At 44.5% G+C, this 19,812-nt stretch overlaps 1 protein-coding gene across 3 annotated transcripts in view; it reads right to left on the minus strand.

Annotated features, from left to right (window-relative positions):
* The window catches only part of ttr (transthyretin (prealbumin, amyloidosis type I)), an 81,802-nt gene extending 63,961 nt beyond the window's left edge, over positions 1–17,841 (minus strand). The window contains exons 1-4 of one of the 3 annotated variants that reach the window (XR_009445792.1): positions 17,712–17,841; positions 14,597–14,733; positions 11,679–11,814; positions 1,506–1,678 (exon numbers count right to left, since the gene is read on the minus strand). Coding sequence is in view for 2 of the 3 variants with exons in the window: in XM_048529156.1 (XP_048385113.1) it covers positions 3,945–4,049; positions 11,679–11,814; positions 14,597–14,733; positions 17,712–17,771 (438 nt within the window). In the remaining variant the exon portion in view is untranslated. Of the gene's footprint in view, positions 1–1,505; positions 1,679–3,690; positions 4,050–11,678; positions 11,815–14,596; positions 14,734–17,711 lie in introns of those variants that run through there. The other 2 variants (XM_048529156.1, XM_048529159.1) reach the window with 2 other exon arrangements.
* Positions 17,842–19,812: the final 1,971 nt, after the last annotated feature.

Genomic DNA, 19,812 nt, shown 5'->3' on the forward strand with positions numbered 1-19,812 from the left:
CAGAGAAAGCAGAGTTAATGTTTCAAGTCTGGCGACCCTTCTTTGGATCCTTTTTAAAGACCTTCTGATTTGAACTATAACTCTGTTTCTCTTTCCACAGATGCTGAGTTTCTCCAGCAATTTCTGTTTTTGTTTCAAATCTTTAGCGCCCGTAGTTCTTTTGTTTTTTTTAATCCTGTAGGTCCATCTGGTTATGTTCTTGTTCAAGAAAAGGTTGTAAGGAAAAAACAAGTAATTGTAGACCAGTCAGATTAACTTTGATAGTGTGGAAACTTGTAGAAACAGTAATTCAGGATAGAATTAATGCTCGCATAGATGAATATAGGGTCATTATGGAGAGAGAGCATGGATTTATTGAGGGGAAAATCATGTTTAACTAACTTACTGAGGTTCTTTTAAAGAGGTAATGCAAAGAGAGAGCTGGTGAGGGTACCATCGTGATGAACTTCCACAGGCATTTGATACTGTGCTGCACAATAACCATGAGAAGTTCTAGCTCTTGGAATTAAAGAGAGTAACAACACGGATGCAAAATTGGCCGAGTGGTAGGCAACTGAGTAATGGGTATCTTTCGAGGAGAAAGGTTTGAAGCAGAACTACACAGGCACCTTTTACATTTTGTGATTTATAGAAAATGATCTAGATCTTGGAGTGCAGTGGGCAATGTTAGATTTCAAAAGAGCATAGACAAGTTGGTGAAGACATGATCAATGCGGAGAAGTGTGAGGTGATACATTTTGGGGGGAGAAAAGGAGCATGACTATACTATGACAGAAGTTTATTGCTGTGTATGGATAGTTCACACTGTCCCCCTCTAACAACTGCTCACTGTTTGCTTGCCTGGTTCACCCCCTACTCAATTGTAGCGCGATTGTCACCCTCAATGGCTTCTTTTCTACGGTGTTACCTCTGACCTCAAGAGTTATCCTGGCCCCCTCCTCCTATTTCCTATCACTCAGTAATGTAATCTGAATGCACCACCAGCTCTATATCACCACGACCGCTCTCTCAATTCCTGTCTCTCAGCAAAGTGCTTGCATATCTGTTATTGGTTGAGCAGAGGTTCCTCTTCGTTAAATAGAGGGAACAACAAAGCCATTGATTTCCATGCCCACTGTTCCCTCGCTACTGAATCCATCCCTTAGCAACCATTTGAAGCTAAACCAGATCAGGCTGTTAATGAATAGGTGTCCTAAATGACCCCAGTATGAATTTCTGAACATACATCAGCACTTAGTCCTGTTCCTTTTTCTCTATTTTGACATCTCAGCTAATCAGCTGCTGAAGTGTTCATTTATTAATTTCTGTATGTACACAGGCATGCAAGAAGTTAGGAAAACTGGGTTATCACTTAATGGGAGTAGAATGGAATACACATGAGGAAGTTATGCTTCAATTATACAGATTACTGATGAAACAACTTCTCAAAATACTATTACTGGTCACCTCTAAGATAGGGCATAATGTCTTGGAAATCATTCAGAAAATGTTTACCAGACTAATACCTGGAATAGTTGGGTTTTCATCTGAGGAAAAGTTGGACTGGATAGCCTTGTATCCACTGGAGTACGGAAGATTAAGAGGCGACGTTAAAATGTATAAAATTCTGAGGGGTCTTGATAGAGACGATGTGGAGCAGATATCTCCTCTTGAAGGGGAATCGAGAAGTTGGGGTCACCTATTTAAAACATGAGATTACATTTTTTTTTCTCCCTGACATTGTCTTTCCATATTCACCCTCATAAAGGTGGTGTAAGAAGAGTCCTTAAATATATAAAGCAAAGGTGGATAGATTATTGTTAAGCAAGGAGAGTGTGGTAGAAGTTTCTCAGACATAGGTATGAATGTGAATTTAAGGCTACAATCGGATCAGCCATGATCATATTGAATAGGCTGGTTGGTACTAAATGGCCTTCATCTTGTGTTTCCTTCCTGTCTTTTACCATTGTAATGCACCGTTTGGCTATCACTTGTGTTCTATATACCTTAAATGTGAAGGCGTGCAAAACTCTACTGTTCAAGTGTAAGGTCCTGCACGTTGGGAAATCAAATGTTAAGGAAGACTATACAATTAATGGCAGGACTCTGAACAACATTGATGTACAGATGGATTTTGAGGTTCAAATCCTAGTTCCCTGAAAGTGGCTATGCGAGTAGTTCGGATGGTAAAGAAGGCATATGACATACTTGCCTTTATTGGTTGGGGAGTTGAAGACGAGTCAGAATGTTATATTGCAGCTTTATAAAACTTTGGTTAGGCCACACTTAGAGTATTGCATTCAGTTCTGGTTGCTACATTATAGGAAGGATGTGGAGGCTTTAGAGAGGGTGCAGAAGAGCTTTATCAGGATGCTGCCTGGTTTGGAGGGTACAAGCTAAAGGGAGAGCCTAGAAAAACTCATTGTTTTCTCTTGAGTGATGGAGACTGAGGGGAGACTGGATAGAAGCCTATAAAATTACAAGATGCATAGATAGGGTTGATCGTCAAAATCTTTTCCCCAAAGTTGAAATGTCTAAATCTAGGGTGCATGCATTTAAGATGAGGGGTGGAAGTTCAAAGGAGATATGAGGGGCAAGTCTTTTACACAGTGTGTGGTAAGAGTCTGGAATGTACTGCTGGGGGTGGTGGTAGAGGCAGATACAACAGGGGCATTTAAAGTACTTTTAGATAAGCACTTGAATATGGAAGGAATAAGGGTATATGGACCAAGGGTAGGCAAGAAGGGATTGGTTTCATTTGGTCATGTTTGGTACAACATAGTGAGCTGAAGGGCCTGTTCCTGTGCTGTGTACCAATGGAATCCCTACCTGTACCAATGGGATCAGCTTAGCTCAGTTGGCTAAACGGTTCATTTGTGAGGCAACATGATAGCGTGGCTTCAATTCCTGCACTGGCTGAAGTTATTATGAAGGACTCTCCTTCTCAAGCTGTCCTCTCACCTGAGAGTAAATCAGCACCACACATCTCTCTCTCATAAGAGCGCAGCCCTATGATCTGGTAAAACTATGGCACATTTACTTACACTAATTTTGTTTACTCGTCAACACCCTATGGATGCTGACCAACAATACCTGGATATTAAAGTTTTCATCCTTGCTTTTGGATCCGTTAGTCTGTCATCCTTATAAAAAGATGCATTTTGTTAAACTACTTCATATCATAATCATCGAGATAATTTGCACGAAAAGAAATTCAAAGCCAAAACTGCATTAGAGGAGAGTGCTTATTATTGGAAAATGGACAGTTGGCAGAGTCATTGACATGTAGACTGCACCATTTAATGATGATTGTTAGTTAACTGACAAGCTTTGTTTAAATTTTAATCCAAGGAGGTTGAATCTGATTTGTCAGAGTATTACCAGAGAAATGAACTGGCAACAATTGTCACCTATTTCATTGATAACAAGGTGTAGAGCTGGATGAAAACAGCAGGCCAGGCAGCATCAGAGGAGCAGGAAAGCTGATGGTTCAGTTCTGGACCCTTCTTCAGGAAAGCCTTTCTGGGTTATAGGGAAAGGCAGGAAAGTGGAGTTGAAGATTGTTAGATCAGGCATGATCACATTGAATGGCAGAAGAGACTTGATGGGCTGAATGGACTACTTCCGCTCTAATATCTTATGGCCCTAATAGCATGTACTCTTATATTGGCAATTTTATCAATTAAATAAGTAAGACAGTTAAAGCACAAGAACTAATAAATGGGTGACTTTATTTGACAACAGATAACATTTTCACAGGAAGATGTGCTTTTATTGTGCAGTTTCTTGATCAAAAATATTTAAGAACCAAGCAAATCGTGACAAATATTGAGTTAAACTATGATTCACAAATAAAGTTTTGACCGCTAGTTAAATAGTTTGTAGTTTCTTTCCATGTGATTTACCATTTCAATCTGAAAAGATTGAAGAATGTGAATGTGAAGAAACTTTGCTGTTTACTTGGTCTAGTGTGGGTTTCTGATCATTCCTGTGGTGGAATAGGAGAAAGGACTCAACAGAAGTGCAAGAGTGTAGTGTTGATGAGGGGATTCATCTACACGGAAAACCACCTGAAACAAGAGAGAGGAAAAATATAATCTCAGAGCCATAAGAAAGAGGGAAATATGTAGGCTGTTGGCCCCACCACTTCCCTAGCCCGTCAATGGGTTCATGGCTGACCGAGCACACCACTTTCCCACCTCTTCCCCATATCCCTTCATTCCCCCAACTGCTCAAGAATTGATCTATCTTAGCCTTAAATATACACAAGGACTGTCTCCCCATAGCCTTCTGTGGCAAGAACCTCCAAAGATACTCAACCTTCTAAGAGGAGAAATTTCTGCTTAGTCTTAAATTGGAGTCCCTGTATTCTGAGACTGTGCCCTCCAGTCCTAGACTTTTCTACGAGTGGTTTTATCCTCCTCGCATTTACCCTGTCGAGCTCATTAAGAATCCCACATGTATCAAGGAGGTCACCTCTCATTTTTCTAAACTCCAATAAGTAGAGTCCTGAAACCTTAACTCTGTTTCTTCTCATAGTCCAAAGACGTGTAGGTTAGGTGGTTTGGCCATGGGAAATGTAAGGTTATGGAAATAGAGTACGGGGTTACATCTCAGTGGGATGTCCTTAGGAGGGTCGATATGGACCAAATAGCCTGGTCCTACTCTATGGGTTCAATGATCATAATTCACAAGGAGTACAACCATATTTTATACACAATGAAAATAATGTTGTTTAGTTGTCAAGGGGGCTCTAATTTAACAAATCCCAAGCTATTTGTTCACCATGCAAGCTTAATGCTGAAACAGGGCATCTCAAAGCCATCCTGCGAGTCATTTTCCTCAGTTTATAGCACAACTTAAGAAGGATCTGAGGGGCAACAGCTTCACGTGAAGAGTGGTGTGTATATGGAATGGGTTGCCAAAGAGCAGTTGAGGCGGATTCAATGGCAACATTTCAAAAATATTTGCATAAGCAAGGGTTTAGAGGGATATAGACTAAATACAGGCAATTGGAACTAGCTGAGCAGGCACCATGGTCAGCATGGACCAGTTTGGGCCGAGAGGCTTGATTCCATGATGTATTACTCTGACTGTAATTTCACAATTACTCTGACTGTAATTTCAAGAAACGGAGAAAAGGCTGCTATGTTTTCTCCTGAAAACTACCCAGTATAGATCACATGGCAGGGTGAGCTGTCCCAGAAAGTTGAGCAATTGGTTTTTCACTGATAATGGGAACTGCAGATGCTGGAGAATCCAAGATAATAAAATGTGAGGCTGGATGAACACAGCAGGCCAAGCAGCATCTCAGGAGCAGAAAAGCTGACATTTCGGGCCTAGACCCTTCATCAGAGAGGGGGATGGGGAGAGGGAACTGGAATAAATGGGGAGAGAGGGGGAGGCGGACCGAAGATGGAGAGTAAAGAAGATAGGTGGAGAGAGTATAGGTGGGGAGGTAGGGAGGGGATAGGTCAATCCAGGAAAGACGGACAGGTCAAGGAGGTGGGATGAGGTTAGTAGGTGGATGGGGGTGCGGCTTGGGGTGGGAGGAAGGGATGGGTGAGAGGAAGAACCAGTTAGGGAGGCAGAGACAGGTTGGACTGGTTTTGGGATGCAGTGGGTGGAGGGGAAGAGCTGGGCTGGTTTAGGGATGCAGTAGGGGAAGGGGAGGTTTTGAAACTGGTGACGTCCACATTGATACCATTAGGCTGCAGGGTTCCCAGGCGGAATATGAGTTACTGTTCCTGCAACCTTCGGGTGGCATCATTGTGGCACTGCAGGAGGCCCATGATGGACATGTCCTCTAGAGAATGGGAGGGGGAGTGGAAATGGTTTGCGACTGGGAGGTGCAGTTGTTTGTTGCGAACCGAGCGGAGGTGTTCTGCAAAGCGGTCCCCAAGCCTCTGCTTGGTTTCCCCAATGTAGAGGAAGCCGCACCGGGTACAGTGGATGCAGTATACCACATTGGCAGATGTGCAGGTGAACCTCTGCTTAATGTGGAATGTCATCTTGGGGCCTGGGATGGGGGTGAGGGAGGAGGTGTGGCGGCAAGTGTAGCATTTCCTGCGGTTGCAGGGGAAGGTGCCGGGTGTGGTGGGGTTGGAGGGCAGTGTGAAGCGAACAAGGGAGTCATGGAGAGAGTGGTCTCTCCGGAAAGCAGACAGGGGTGGGGATGGAAAAATGTCTTGGGTGGTGGGGTCGGATTGTAAATGGCGGAAGTGTCGGAGGATGATGCGTTGTATCCGGAGGTTGGTAGGGTGGTGTGTGAGAACGAGGGGGATCCTCTTGGGGCGGTTGTGGCGGGGGCGGGGTGTGAGGGATGTGTCGCGGGAAATGCGGGAGACGCGGTCAAGGGCGTCTTCGATCACCATGGGGGGAAGTTGCGGTCCTTAAAGAACTTGGACATCTGGGATGTGCGGGAGTGGAATGTCTTATCGTGGGAGCAGATGCGGCGGAGGAATTAGGAATAGGGGATGGAATTTTTGCAGGAGGGTGGGTGGGAGGAGGTGTATTCTAGGTAGCTGTGGGAGTCGGTGGGCTTGAAATGGACATCAGTTACAAGCTGATTGCCTGAGATGGAGACTGAGAGGTCCAGGAAGGTGAGGGATGTGCTGGAGATGGCCCAGGTGAACTGAAGGTTGGGGTGGAAGGTGTTGGTGAAGTGGATGAACTGTTCGAGCTCCTCTGGGGAGCAAGTGGCGGCGCCGAAACAGTCATCAATGTACCGGAGGAAGAGGTGGGGTTTGGGGCCTGTGTAGGTGCGGAAGAGGGACTGTTCCACGTAACCTACAAAGAGGCAGGCATAGCTGGGGCCCATGCGGGTGCCCATGGCCACCCCCTTAGTCTGTAGGAAGTGGGAGGAGTCAAAAGAGAAGTTGTTGAGGGTGAGGACGAGTTCAGCTAGGCGGATGAGAGCGTCGGTGGAGGGGGAGTGGTCGGGCCTGCGGGACAGGAAGAAGCGGAGGGCCTTGAGGCCATCTGCATGCGGAATGCAGGTGTATAGGGACTGGACGTCCATGGTGAATGAGGTGTTGGGGGCCAGGGAATTGGAAGTCCTGGAGGAGGTGGAGGGCGTGGGTGGTGTCACGGACGTAGGTGGGGAGTTCCTGGACCAAAGGGGAGAAAATGGAGTCCAGATAGGTGGAGATGAGTTCGGTGGGGCAGGAGCAGGCTGAGACGATGGGTCGACCAGGGCAGGCAGGTTTGTGGATTTTGGGAAGGAGATAGAAACGGGCCGTGCGGGGTTGGGGAACAATGAGGTTGGAGGCTGTGGGTGAGAGGTCCCCTGAGGTGATGAGGTCGTGATTGGTGTTGGAGATGATGGTTTGGTGCTCAGGTGTGGGGTCATGATCGAGGGGGCGGTAGGAGGTGGTGTCGGAGAGTTGGCGTCTGGCCTCGGCGATGTAGAGGTCAGTGCGCCTTACTACCACTGCGCCACCCTTGTCTGCGGGTTTGATGGTGACGTTGGGGTTGGAGCGGAGGGCTGCCCGTTCTGCGGGGGAGAGGTTGGAGTGGGTGAGAGGAGTGGAGAGGTTGAGGCGGTTAGTGTCTCGATGGCAGTTGGAGATGAAGAGGTCGAGGGAGGGTAGGAGGCCTGGGGGTGGTGTCCAGGAGGAGGACTTGTGTTGGAAGTGGGTGAAGGGGTCAGTGGAAGGAGGGTTAGGTTCCCGCTTGAAGAAGTAGGCATGGAGGCGAAGACGGCGGAAAAACTGCTCTATGTCCAACCGTGACTGGTATTCGTTGATGTGTGGTTGTAGGGGGACAAAGGTGAGCCCCTTACTAAGGACTGACCGTTCGTCCTCAGTCAGTGGGAGGTCTGGGGGGATGGTGAAGATGCGGCAGGGCTCAGTGTGGCTGTCTTCTCTGGGGTTGCTGGCTGTGGAGGTTGTGGGCGGAGCGATGAGGTCGTCGGTCGTGGGCGGGGTTCCGTCGGCCGTGGGCTTCCCCCCCACCCACTGCACCCCAAAACCAGTCCCTAACCGGTTCTTCCTCTCACCCATCCCTTCCTCCCACCCCAAGCCGCACCCCCATCCACCTACTAACCTCATCCCACCTCCTTGACCTGTCCGTCTTTCCTGGATTGACCTATCCCCTCCCTACCTCCCCACCTATACTCTCTCCACTTATCTTCTTTACTCTCCATCTTCGGTCCGCCTCCCCCTCTCTCCCTATTTATTCCAGTTCCCTCTCCCCATCCCCCTCTCTGATGAAGGGTCTAGGCCCGAAATGTCAGCTTTTCTGCTCCTGAGATGGTGCTTGGCCTGCTGTGTTCATCCAGCCTCACATTTTATTATCTTGGTTTTTCACTGCATTGCTGTGCAATAGATTTACAAGTATTGATCCCTAGTAGCCAGGTGCTGTCGTCAAGCTGAAAAACAGTTGTGCCAAAAGTGCAAATGAGCAATGTGCAGCACGTGAATTTCAGTGTTGGTGTGGTGCTAGGCACATAGTCAGTTAGTATTTGGGATAGATTGCCTGTTTAAACAGCTCACAGACTTGGCGACCACTTTGCAGAACATCTGTGTTCTGCTCACAAAAAAGACCCTAAACTACCTATGGCCTGCCAGTTTAACACACCACCCTGCTCTCTGGCCAACATTTCTGTCTCCAGCTTGCTGCAGTGTTCCAGCAAAGCCCGAACCAAGCTGGAGAAACACCTCATTTTCCACTTGGGGATCTTACAGCCCTCTGGACTCAATATGAAGTTCAATAATTTTAGGGCCTAAACTCTCCCATGTCCCAGCCACCTACCCCATACTCCAGGCCTTGTTACCACATAGCCTGCCATTATACACCCCCTGTTAATCACTAACAGTCCCCATTAACAACTACTCCCCCTCCCAGTCTGATCATTAGCAACTCCTTTGTCTGTCTAAAAGGCATTCAGGTGGACAAGTCCCTGGGTCCGGATGGGATCTATCCCAGGTTACTGAGTGAAGTGAGAGAGGAAATATCTGGAGCCTTAACAGATATCTTTGCAGCATCTTTGAGCAAGGGTGACGTCCTGCAGGACTGGAGAGTTGCTCATTTTGTCCCCTTATTTAAGAAGGGTCGCAAGGATAATCCAGGTAATTATAAACAGGTGAGTCTCATGTCAGTGGTGGGGAAGCTGCTGGAGAAAATACTGAGGGATAGGATCTATTCCCATTTGGAAGTAAATGGGCTTATTAGTGACAGGCAGCATGATTTTGTGCTGGTAAGGTCATGTCTCACCAGCTTGATAGAATTCTTTGAGGAAATGACAAAGTTGATAGATGAGGGAACGGCTGTAGATGTCATATACATGGGCTTCAGTAAGGCGTTTGATAAGGTTCTCTATGTTAGACTGATGGAGAAAGTGAAGTTTCATGGGGTCCAGGGTGTACCAGCTGGATTGGACAGAGAACTGGCTGGGCAACAGGAGACAGTTGTAGTGGAAGGGAGTTTCTCAAAATGGTGAATCCATGGAACTCATTGCTGCAGAAGGCTGTAGAGGGCAAGTGTATTTAAAGAACAAGCGTAGAGACAGGCCCACTAAGACTGTGCTGCTTTTTTTTCCTTTTACATGCTCTGTATCCCTCTATTCCCTGGCTCTCCGTGTATCCGTTAAGATACCTCTTAAATGTTGCTATTGTGTCTAGCTCCACCACCACCACCTGGCAGTACATTCCAGGCAATTACCACACTCTCTATGTAAAATTTTAAAAAACTTGCGTCTTGCATCTCCTTTAAACTTATCCCCTTTTGCCTTTAACCCATGTCCCCTAGTAATTGACATTTCTACCCTGGCAAAAAGACTCCAGCTATCATTCTATTTATGCCTGTCATAACTTTGTAAACTTTTATCCGGTCTCCGCTCGTCCTTTGTTCAAGTTTGTCCAACCTCTCCTCACAGCTAATAGCCTGCAAACCATGCAAAATCCTAGTAAAACTGCTGCTATACAGTCTCCAAAGCTGCCCAGTTCCTCTGGTAGTGTGGCAACCAGAGCTGTCTGCAATATTCCAAATGTGGTCTAACTAAAGTTCTATGCAAAGGTAACATGACTGGCCAATTTTTTTACTCTATGCCCTGACTGCTGACGGCAATCATGCCATATACCTCCTGGACCACCTTATCCACTTTCAGGGAACTGTGGTCCCTTATGCCTCGATATCTCTCTGTTGATGCTGCTAATAAGAGTTCATCCATTTACTGTATACTTGTCTCCTTCATTAGCTCTTCCAAAATGTATCATTTTGCATTTGTCTGGATTAAAATCCATCTGCCATTGCTCTGCCAAAACCTCCAGCCTATTTCTAATCTTAGTGTATCCTTTGGCAATCCTCCTCACTATCTGCAACTTGCCCCAAGCTTAGTGTCATCGACAAACCTACTAATCAGGCCACCTACAATATCGTCCAAATTATTTATATATATCACAAACAACAGGGCCCCAATGCTGATCCTTGCAGAACACCACTAGTCACAGATCTACAGTCAGAATAACGCACTTCCACCACTATTCTATCTCCTATGACAAAGACAGTTTTGTATATTATCTTATCAGCTCACTGTGGATCCCTCGTGACTTAAGACAGAGATAGATAGGTTGTTGATTAATAAGGGGATGAAAGGAGAAGGCAGGAGAATGGGTTGAGAAACATATAAGCAATTATTGAATGGTGGAGCTGACTTGATGGGCTGAATGGCCTATTTCTGCTCCTGTATCATATGAGATTAGATACTTTTGGATCTCTGGAGGAGAAGGAGCCATGTTTGCTAATCAGTAAAAAGTAGCTGTAGTCTGAGAATAGCCAATTTATTTCTCTTTTCCACTTGCTGTGATTTATAAAGGTCTTTGGGTCACGTTTCTAAATAATGAGTCAGTTACCCTGTGCCACCTATAAATGTGTGAAAGGAACTGAAGAAGGAGACTCGAGGAGCAATATGATCTGATAAGCTTAGAGAATCTTTATGGCAGATCCTGTGGGCTGGGACCCACTGAACTCCCTTCTCTCTGTACTCCCCATGTTTGTTTTCCTGTCCGGGTCTATCTGATGTTGTGCGTATAGGAGGGAGTTTATAAGGAATTCTCATTTTAACAATCATGTGTCAGTGTTCATTTTTTTATAATCTGTAGGCAGAATATATTTATTTGTCATGAATAGCAATTCTTGTGAGAAAGATTTGTGTTTTCTGTCAATCTGAATGCAAAAATGATGTAAATTGGGGAGCTTTTAGTACTTTTCAGGTATTTACATTTTATTTGGGGTGGTTCGGTGGCTCAGTGGTTAGCACTGCTGCCTCAGCGCCAGGGATCCGGGTTCAATTCCACCCTCAGGTGACTGTCTATGTGGAGTTTGCACATTCTCCCTGTGTCTGCGTGGGTTTCTTCTGGGTGCGTCAGTTTCCTCCCACATGCCAAAGATGTGTGGGTTAGGTGGATTGGCCATGCTAAATTTCCCGTAGAGTTCAGGGATGCACAAGCTACGTGGGTTAGCCATGGGAAATGCAGGGTTACAGGGATAGGCTAGGGAATGGTGGTTTGGGTGGGATGTTCTTCAGAAGGTCAAAGTGGTCCTGATGGGCTGAATAGCCTGTTTCCATCCTATAGGGATTCTAAGTTGACTATGGGCAGGGGCTGGGGGAGCTTGATTTCCAGTGTATCTCCTAGGCAGATGTAACACATTGCAAAATAATTTTTGTTGATTATTTTAACAACGTAAATGGTACTCACATTGACACATTCATGAAAGGGGGTGTATCCCAAGTTCCTCCAATAATCAGCAGTGTTGAAGTGGATCTTATACATTCCTGGAATAAAATCTGCCTCTGTGGTAAGATTGTGAGCTTCTCCATTAATTGCTGTAATTCTACAAAACAAACATAATTGGACTGTAATTTCAGTGATTTAGCAATTGTATTAACAAGTGAAGTGCGTGTTGAGTACAACCCAACTCAATGCTGAGGGTAAATCAAAGGTTTGCCTTGATGTTTGAATTAGCTTTGCAGTAGTTAGTGTTGAGATATGGATTAAACATGCATAATTCAGTTGAACAGTGGGTGAGCAGAATGGCCTGCCTTTTGTTGCTATGTCAGTACAGTTCCGTCCTATCTGAGGATTGTGTAACATTGCTGTACACAACGTGTGAATTGGTAAAAAGAATCTCAATAAATTACTTGGCCTGACTTTTTCTAATCCACTTACTGATTCTTTAATTGTTCAGAAAGTGCCTTTCATGCAGTCTGTGAAATGAAATCAGTATTCCCGGTAGTGGAGATTAACAACAGCAGTATGGCTGAACTGTGTCTGTCGGAGTTTTACATTCATTCAAGAGGGCAGATGGTGGGGGTGGGGGTCTTTAGTTTAACATCGCAAACTGACAAAACAGGACCACCATGCTGTTTCAGCGCCATGTGGGAAGTATCAACCTTGTTTTTGTGTTTGAGATTGGGTCTTGAACAAGCATCCAGTCTCTTCACCAGCACTCAGTAACAGCAGTGTGTACTGTCTACAAGATGCACTGCTGAAATTCACCAAAGATCCTTAGAAAGCATCTTCCAAACCCATGACTACCTCCTCCGAGAAGGACAAGGGCAGTAGATATGTGGGAACACTAAATCCAATGTCAGCAGTTGTGTCAGCCAGGACTCCAACGTTTGTGCCATTACCTCCCCTAAGCCTGTAGATGTTGGTGTGTTCGCCGAGCTGGGAGGCTTGATAACAGACGTTTTGTTCTCTTACTAGGTGACATCTCCAGTGCAGTGGACCCTCCGTGAAGCGCTGTTGTCTTGTGCCAGTTCGAATTTATATGGTCTGGCTTTTATTGCTTCCAGTACGTGGCAGTTCTGTTTGTGTATTGTAATGGTCAGTATATTGCGTATAATTCAATGTGTTTGATGATGGAGTCCACGGATGAATGCCAAGCCTCCAAGAATTCCCTGGTTGTCCTCTGTTTGGCTTGTCCAATGATAGTAGTATTGTCCCATTCGAAAGTGTGGTTTTTCTCGTCGGTGTATATTGAAATGAAGGGCATCTGGTTATGTCATTTAGTTGCTCGTTTCTTGGCCAGATCGGCAAAAATACCAACGTCTACAACCAGCACCGAAGTACAAATTTTCACTCAAACCCTGATCTCCTAAGCCTACAATGCAAACTTATGTAGTCTCAGCTAGTGATTAGCCCAGATGCCGCTTATAAAGGCCTGGCTAACACCTTTTATTTTGTGATGAATCCTGTGGTCCACTGGCTTGCTCCTCATTGTGAGGGTTACAAATTGTTACTGAAGGCAGTTCTTCTGCCTTGTTAGACTTGAAAATGTATGTGCTACACTTGCAGCACTCTAGCATTATGGCTTCTCAGTAATTTCTAATCAATTGGTTCAGAACATCTCTATAGAGTAGGCGAGACTTGAACCGAGCTGCCTGACTCAGAGATAGGGACACTACCTCAGTGCCACAGGTGCCCAACTTTTGCTACTTGACATGCTTAAAAATACCCCATTTGAGAAAGGATGAGAAGTAGCCTGGATGATTGCAGCTCCAGCAACACCCATAGTTGATATCACGCAGTGGTATTCAATATCCTCTTCCTCCTGCACTGACACACCTTGGCAGCAATGTGTACCATCTACAAGATAGACCACAGAATGGGACTGCAAATTCTAAACCCATAGCCTCCATCATCTAGAAGGACAAGGGCAGCAGATGAATGGAAACCCCACCTCTTATTCCCATTCTGATCACACACCATCTTGATTTTTTGTTTCATTTATGGGATATGGGCATCACTGGCTGGACCCAGCATTTATTCCCTAGTTGCCCCTTGAGAAGGTGGTGGTGAGCTACCTTCTTAAATCACTTTGCAGTCCATGTGCTGTAGGTAGACCCACCATGCCCTTAGGGAGGAAATTCCAGGATTTTGATCCATTAACACTGAAGGAAAGATGATATATTTCTATGTCAGGATGGCGAATGGCTTGAAGGGAACTTGCAGATTATAGTGTTCCCAAGCATTTGTTAACCTTTGACTTTGTGGATGGAACTGGTTGTGTGTTTGGAAGGTGCTGCCTGAGGATCTTTGGTGAATTTCTGCAGTGCATCTTGTAGATAGTACACACTGCTGCTACACAGTGTTGGTGGTGGGTGGAGTGGATGCTTGTGGATGTGGTGCAAATTAAACTGCTGCTTTGTCCTGGACGGTGTCAAGCTCCTTGTGTGTTGTTGGGGCTGCACCCATCCAGGCGAGTGGGGAGTATTCCATCACACTCCTGACTTGTGCCATGTAGATGGTGGGATAGACACAGGGGAGTCAGGAGGTGAATTACTCACTGCAACATTCCTAGCCTGTGACCTATTCTTGTGGCCACTGTTTGTGTGGTAAGTCGAATTTAGTTTCTGGCCAATGGTTAAACCCCCCCCCACCCCCAAGGATATTGATAGTGGTGGATACCATTGAATGTCATGGGGCAGTGGTTAGAGTATCTCATTGGTGATGGTTAATGCCTGGCATTTATGTGGCACAAATGTTACTGGAAATATATCACCCTTCCATCTGAGTCGCTGGATAAAATCCTGAAATTCCCCTCCCACTTCGGTGGATACCTCTGGATGTGAAGGAATTTGAAGATCCTTCACCCTGGTTCTTGTACTCACCTGGTATTGAGCTGTTGCCAACTGAGGTCTGCATTTTGTCGGTATATTTGCAAATGAAGATTTGCTGCTGGGGTTCCATTGACCGCGTTAAGCACCTTGATGTTGATGGGGCATTTGGTATCGCTACCACCATGGCCCTGAGGGAGACAGAAACAAACCAGATTGGTTGAGGTAAAGAGGCAGGATGAACATCAAAACCTTTCATTTAACAAGTCAATTGCTATCAGTTCAGCATTTGTAATGAGTCACCAAAAACACTCTTGCCTGGGTGAGTTATTAAGATAGTGGGGATATTTTACTTCAAAATGTCTTTGCAGTGAGGTCTACTATTTTTTAGAAAACATTTTTTAAAAAAGCATCAGGAATAGGCCATTCAGCCCTTTGAGCCTGTTCTGCCATTTAGTATGATTAGGGTTGATCACCAAATCCAATCCCCTGTTCCCACTTTCTCCTCATACTCTTTGATTCCTTTAGCCCTAAGAATCAAATCTAGAAAATGTAGAAAATTGGACATTACTTTCAAAAATTCTTAATTTTATACCCATCAGGTCAAGATGCCAGAATTTAAAAAAGAAATGTCAATTTAAATTGTTCCGTTTGATATCCTGTTCTTGCAGTTCTGACTTTCTAACAGATATATTCAAATTCTGTACAAAGTAATAATTTTCAGAGTGAGTGGAGGGCATTCAGCCATATTCAACATAGTGCAGTTAGATCATGGACATTTGTAATTTATCTCCATCTACCTACATGACTTTGTGGTAGTGCTTTTTATTGATTTATCATGGCTGGGCCAACAGCTAGTGCTTGTCCATAATTGTCTGGCGAGGCAATGGTGAGCTGCCTTTACTGAACTGAGATGATCACGAGAGCAGTTCAAAGAATAGTTAAGAGCTAACCACAACCTGGGAGTCACATGTAGTCCAGGCTGGGTAAGGATGGCAGGTTTCCTTCCCTTAGGGGCATTAGGGAACCAGTTGAAGCTTGTCATAGAGACATAGTTATATAGCCAGTCCATGCCAACCATAATCCAAAACTAAACTAGTCCCACTGCCAGCTCCTGGCCTGTATCCCTCCAAACCTTTCCTATTCATATACTTATACTTCTCCAAATGTCTTTTAAATGTTGTAATTATGCTTCTTCAGGAAGTTCATTCCACATGTGAACCATCCGCTGTGTGTAAAAAAACAAAAAAAAATTGCCCCTCACGTTTTTCTCCTCACACCTTAAAACCATGTACCCCATTTTGAAATCCCACATCCTAGGGCCAAGTCACTTTCCATTAACCCTGTCTATAGCCCTCATTATCTTATAAACCTCACTTCTCAACCACCTACACTCCAGTGAACAAAATCCCAGCCTATTCAACTTTTCTTTATAACTCAAACATGCCATACCTGGCAACATCCTGGTAAATCTCTTCTGAATGCCCTTGAGCTTGATCATATCCTTCCTATAACTGGGCAACCAGAACTGGACACAGTACTCCAGAAGAGGCTCACCATCTCACTGTTAGTGAGACTGGTTTCACGTTCCAGATTTTATTAATTGCATTTAAATTTCACCAGCAATTTGATCCCCATGCCTCTCGATTAGTAGTCTAGTGACATTATCACTACTGCCAAGATACAGCAAGAGATGGGCATAAGCAGGGTTGTCCTTTCAGAGAGTCAGTATCCTTCTGGGATTTAGCTATTGTGTCTCAAGGAGGCACCTATGAAAAGAGCAAGTGATGATCTCATTCTTGTTGGGAGTGAACCATTTGGAAGTTGACTGCTGCATTCCTTGCATTAGTACAGTACCACATGCCAAACGTGGATTGCACAATGCTTAGGCAAGCCCTTAAGTTGTATAAGGTATTATTGTCCAACTCTGATACTCTCAAATACGTCACAGGTAGACAGGGTGGTTAAGGAGACTTTTAGAATTCTTGTCTTTGTTGCTCAGACCTTCGAACATAGGAGCTGGGATGTCATGTAGAGGTTGTTCAGGATGTTGGTGAGGCCACTTTTGGAATATTGTGTACAGTTCTGGTCACCCTGCTATAGGAAGAATAGTATTACGTCGGAGGGGGTTTAGAAAAGATTTACCAGGATGTTGGTGGGACTGGAGAGTTTGTGTTGTAAGGATAGGCTGGAGAGGCTAGGGCTTATTTCATTGGAACGTAGGAAGTTGGGGGTGATCTTATAGAAGTTTATAAAATCATGAGGGGCATAAATAAAGTGAATGGCAAGTGTCTTTTCCCTCGGGTGGGGGATTTCCAAGACTAGGTGGCATTTTTTTTGGTGTGAGGAAAAAGATTTAAAAGGGACTTGAAGGACAACTTTTTCACACAGTGGGTGACTCAAATGAAGTGGGAGTTACAGTTAGAAAATTTAAAGGACATTTGAATTGGTACATGAATGGGAAAGGTTTAGAAGGATATCAGCCAAATGCAGTCAATTGGGAATAGTTTAGTTTGGGGAACTTGGTCGGCATAGACTGGGTTGGACTGAAGGTTCTGATTCTGTGCTGTCTGGCTCTATGACCTGACACATCTGAGCAGCAAAGAAACAACTGCAATTCTGTAGCATCTTTCAGGGCCTTCAGGTATTACAAAGTGCTTTGAAGTACCAACATAGTGATTCTTAAGATCTGGTCACCATTGGAATGGAGCAACCAATTTGCACAAACTAAGCTCCGACAAGGCAAAAATCACCAGATAGTGGTCCCAATCCTGCTCTTCAAATAATGCCAAGCCCACTTATGGGGGTGGAATACATTTAATCTGAAAGAGAGCCCCTCTGGCAGTGCAGTACTCCCTCAATTGTGCTGAATGTGGGAGTGTTCAAGTCTTTGGAGTTCGATTTGAATTCCATGGCTCAAGGGGAAGAGTGTTAGCTGCTGTAGCACTTATTGCTCTGTTTAGTACCTTGGGAAAACGAGTGGCCACATTTAGCGGTTACCTTCTGGAGCTGTCCCTTGCCAGCACAGTTTTGCTTTCTGCTTATTTCAACCTGTACCTATCGTACAAAAATTGTTTGCCTCCTACAGCCTAAAGTGAGGTGAAAGAGCGTTTATACAGTCGGTGCAGTGCTACTCTGTGAAATATAGATTACTATTATAAACACTTACCACTGTTTCTCCTTTGTAGAAGGCAGCCAAGCAGACGATGAGGATCAATGTGAAACGCATGTTGCCTGCTCTCTAAGCTGATGCCAGGAGTTGAAAGGATTTACAAGATGGGGATATTTTATAAATCAACCGTGTGAAGGTCACCAGGTCTCTGACCTACAAACCACTGAATCAGATTATTGGCTTAGTAAACAGCAGGAGAATCAGTAACTCATAGAATAAAGGAATTTATTTGATATTCAACAAAAGCCACCCCCTTACTCCACCAAACACAATTTGAGTATTAAAAAGGCATCGATTCATGAAACTGAGACTCTTGCAAAAACCTGTAGCTTTTATTCAGCGTATTGGTGCTTAAAGTTTTGACACCATTTCCAACAGATTTGTGACTTGCTTCTCCAGCTAAGTTTTATTTATAAAATGTCAGATTGCCTGCTACCTCCCAAATTCATAACTCTATATTGCGTCGAATAACAAGGGCAGCAGATGCGTGGGGACACCACCTCCTGCCAATTCCTGAACTGCTGCAGTCCACGTGTTTGTAGGTGTTAGGGAGGGACTTCCAGGATTTTGACCCAATGACACTGAAAGAATAGTGACCTATTTCCAAGTCAGGGCAGTGAGTTGCTTGGTGGGGTGTTGGGGAGCTTGCAGGTGATGGTATTCTCCTATATCTGCTGCCCTTGTCCTTCTAGATGGGAGTCACCTTGTTTTAGAATGTCCTGTATAAAAAGCCTTGGAGAATTTCTGCAGTGCATGAAGTCATAGAGTCATTCAACACGGAAACAGCCCCTTCCGTCCAAACAGTCCAGACTGACCATAATCCCAAACTAAACCACTTCCACATGCCTGTGCATGAGAATAATTCCTATTCATCTACTTTTCCAAATATCTTTTAAACGTTGTAACTGTACCCACATCCACACTTTTTCTGAAAGTTCATTCTGCACACAAACCACTCAGTGTGAAGAAAAAGCTGCCTCTCCTGTATTTTTAAAATCTGTATCCTCTCACCTTAAAAATATGACCCCTTGTTTTGAAATCCCTCACCCTAGGGGGGGAAAGTCACCCACTATTTACCCCATCTCTACCCCTCATGATTTTATAAGCCTCTAAAAGATCACCTCTAAACCTCCTACAGTCCAGTGGGAAAAATTCCCAGCCTATCCAGCCTCTACTTATAACTCAGACCCTCCATTCCCGGCAACATCCCAGTAAATCTCTTTTGAGCCGTCTTCAGCTTAATAACACTTCCTATAACGGGGCGACCGGAACTGGACATAATATCCCAACTCCTCTATTCAAATATCTGAATAATGAAACATGTTAAATGCCTTCTTAACCACCCTGTCTATGTGATGCAGACGTCAAAGAATTATGTACCTGAATCCTTAGGACTCTGTTCTACAATGCTGATAAGTCTTGTCTTTGTTTTAACAAAATGTAACATCTCGCATTTATCCAAAATAAACTCCATCTGTCACTCCTCAGAATAGTTGGTCTAGCATGCATACTCTGAGCATGAGACTTTGAGGTGGTGATTGAAGTGACATCGCATCTGCTTTTTCACTGTGATTAATTAACATTGTTTACATTTATTAGAAAATCTAGAGGAGGCTGTGTTTCAATTATAGTCATGGAGATCGACAGCGCAGAAAAAGACTCTTTTTGGTATCTGCACCTATCAAAAGCAAGCACCTTTTCTAATCCCATTATCTAGCTCACGGTTACGCAGTGCATTGATGAGATCACATTGGGAGTACTATGCACAGTTTTGGTCTCGTTCTTTAAGGAGAGATGGAAATGCATTGCGAGCAATTCATGGAATGTTCACTGGATTAATAGTTGGAAATGTGTTATATATAACACATTCAGAGATAGTGGGAACTGCAGATGCTGGACAATCTGAGATAATGAGGTGTGGAGCTGGATGAACACAGCAGGCCGAGCAGAAGAAGGGTCTAGGCCCGAAACGGCAGCCTTCCTGCTCCTCTGCTGCTTGGCCTGCTGTGCTCATCCAGCTCTACACCTTGTTGTCTCTCTAAATAATACATTGACAGGTTTTCATTTTACAGAATTTGCTCACTGTAAATGTTTACAG

The sequence above is a fragment of the Stegostoma tigrinum genome, chromosome 5 (assembly GCF_030684315.1).
Source record: "Stegostoma tigrinum isolate sSteTig4 chromosome 5, sSteTig4.hap1, whole genome shotgun sequence".
NCBI classification, from domain to species: Eukaryota; Metazoa; Chordata; class Chondrichthyes; order Orectolobiformes; family Stegostomatidae; genus Stegostoma; species Stegostoma tigrinum.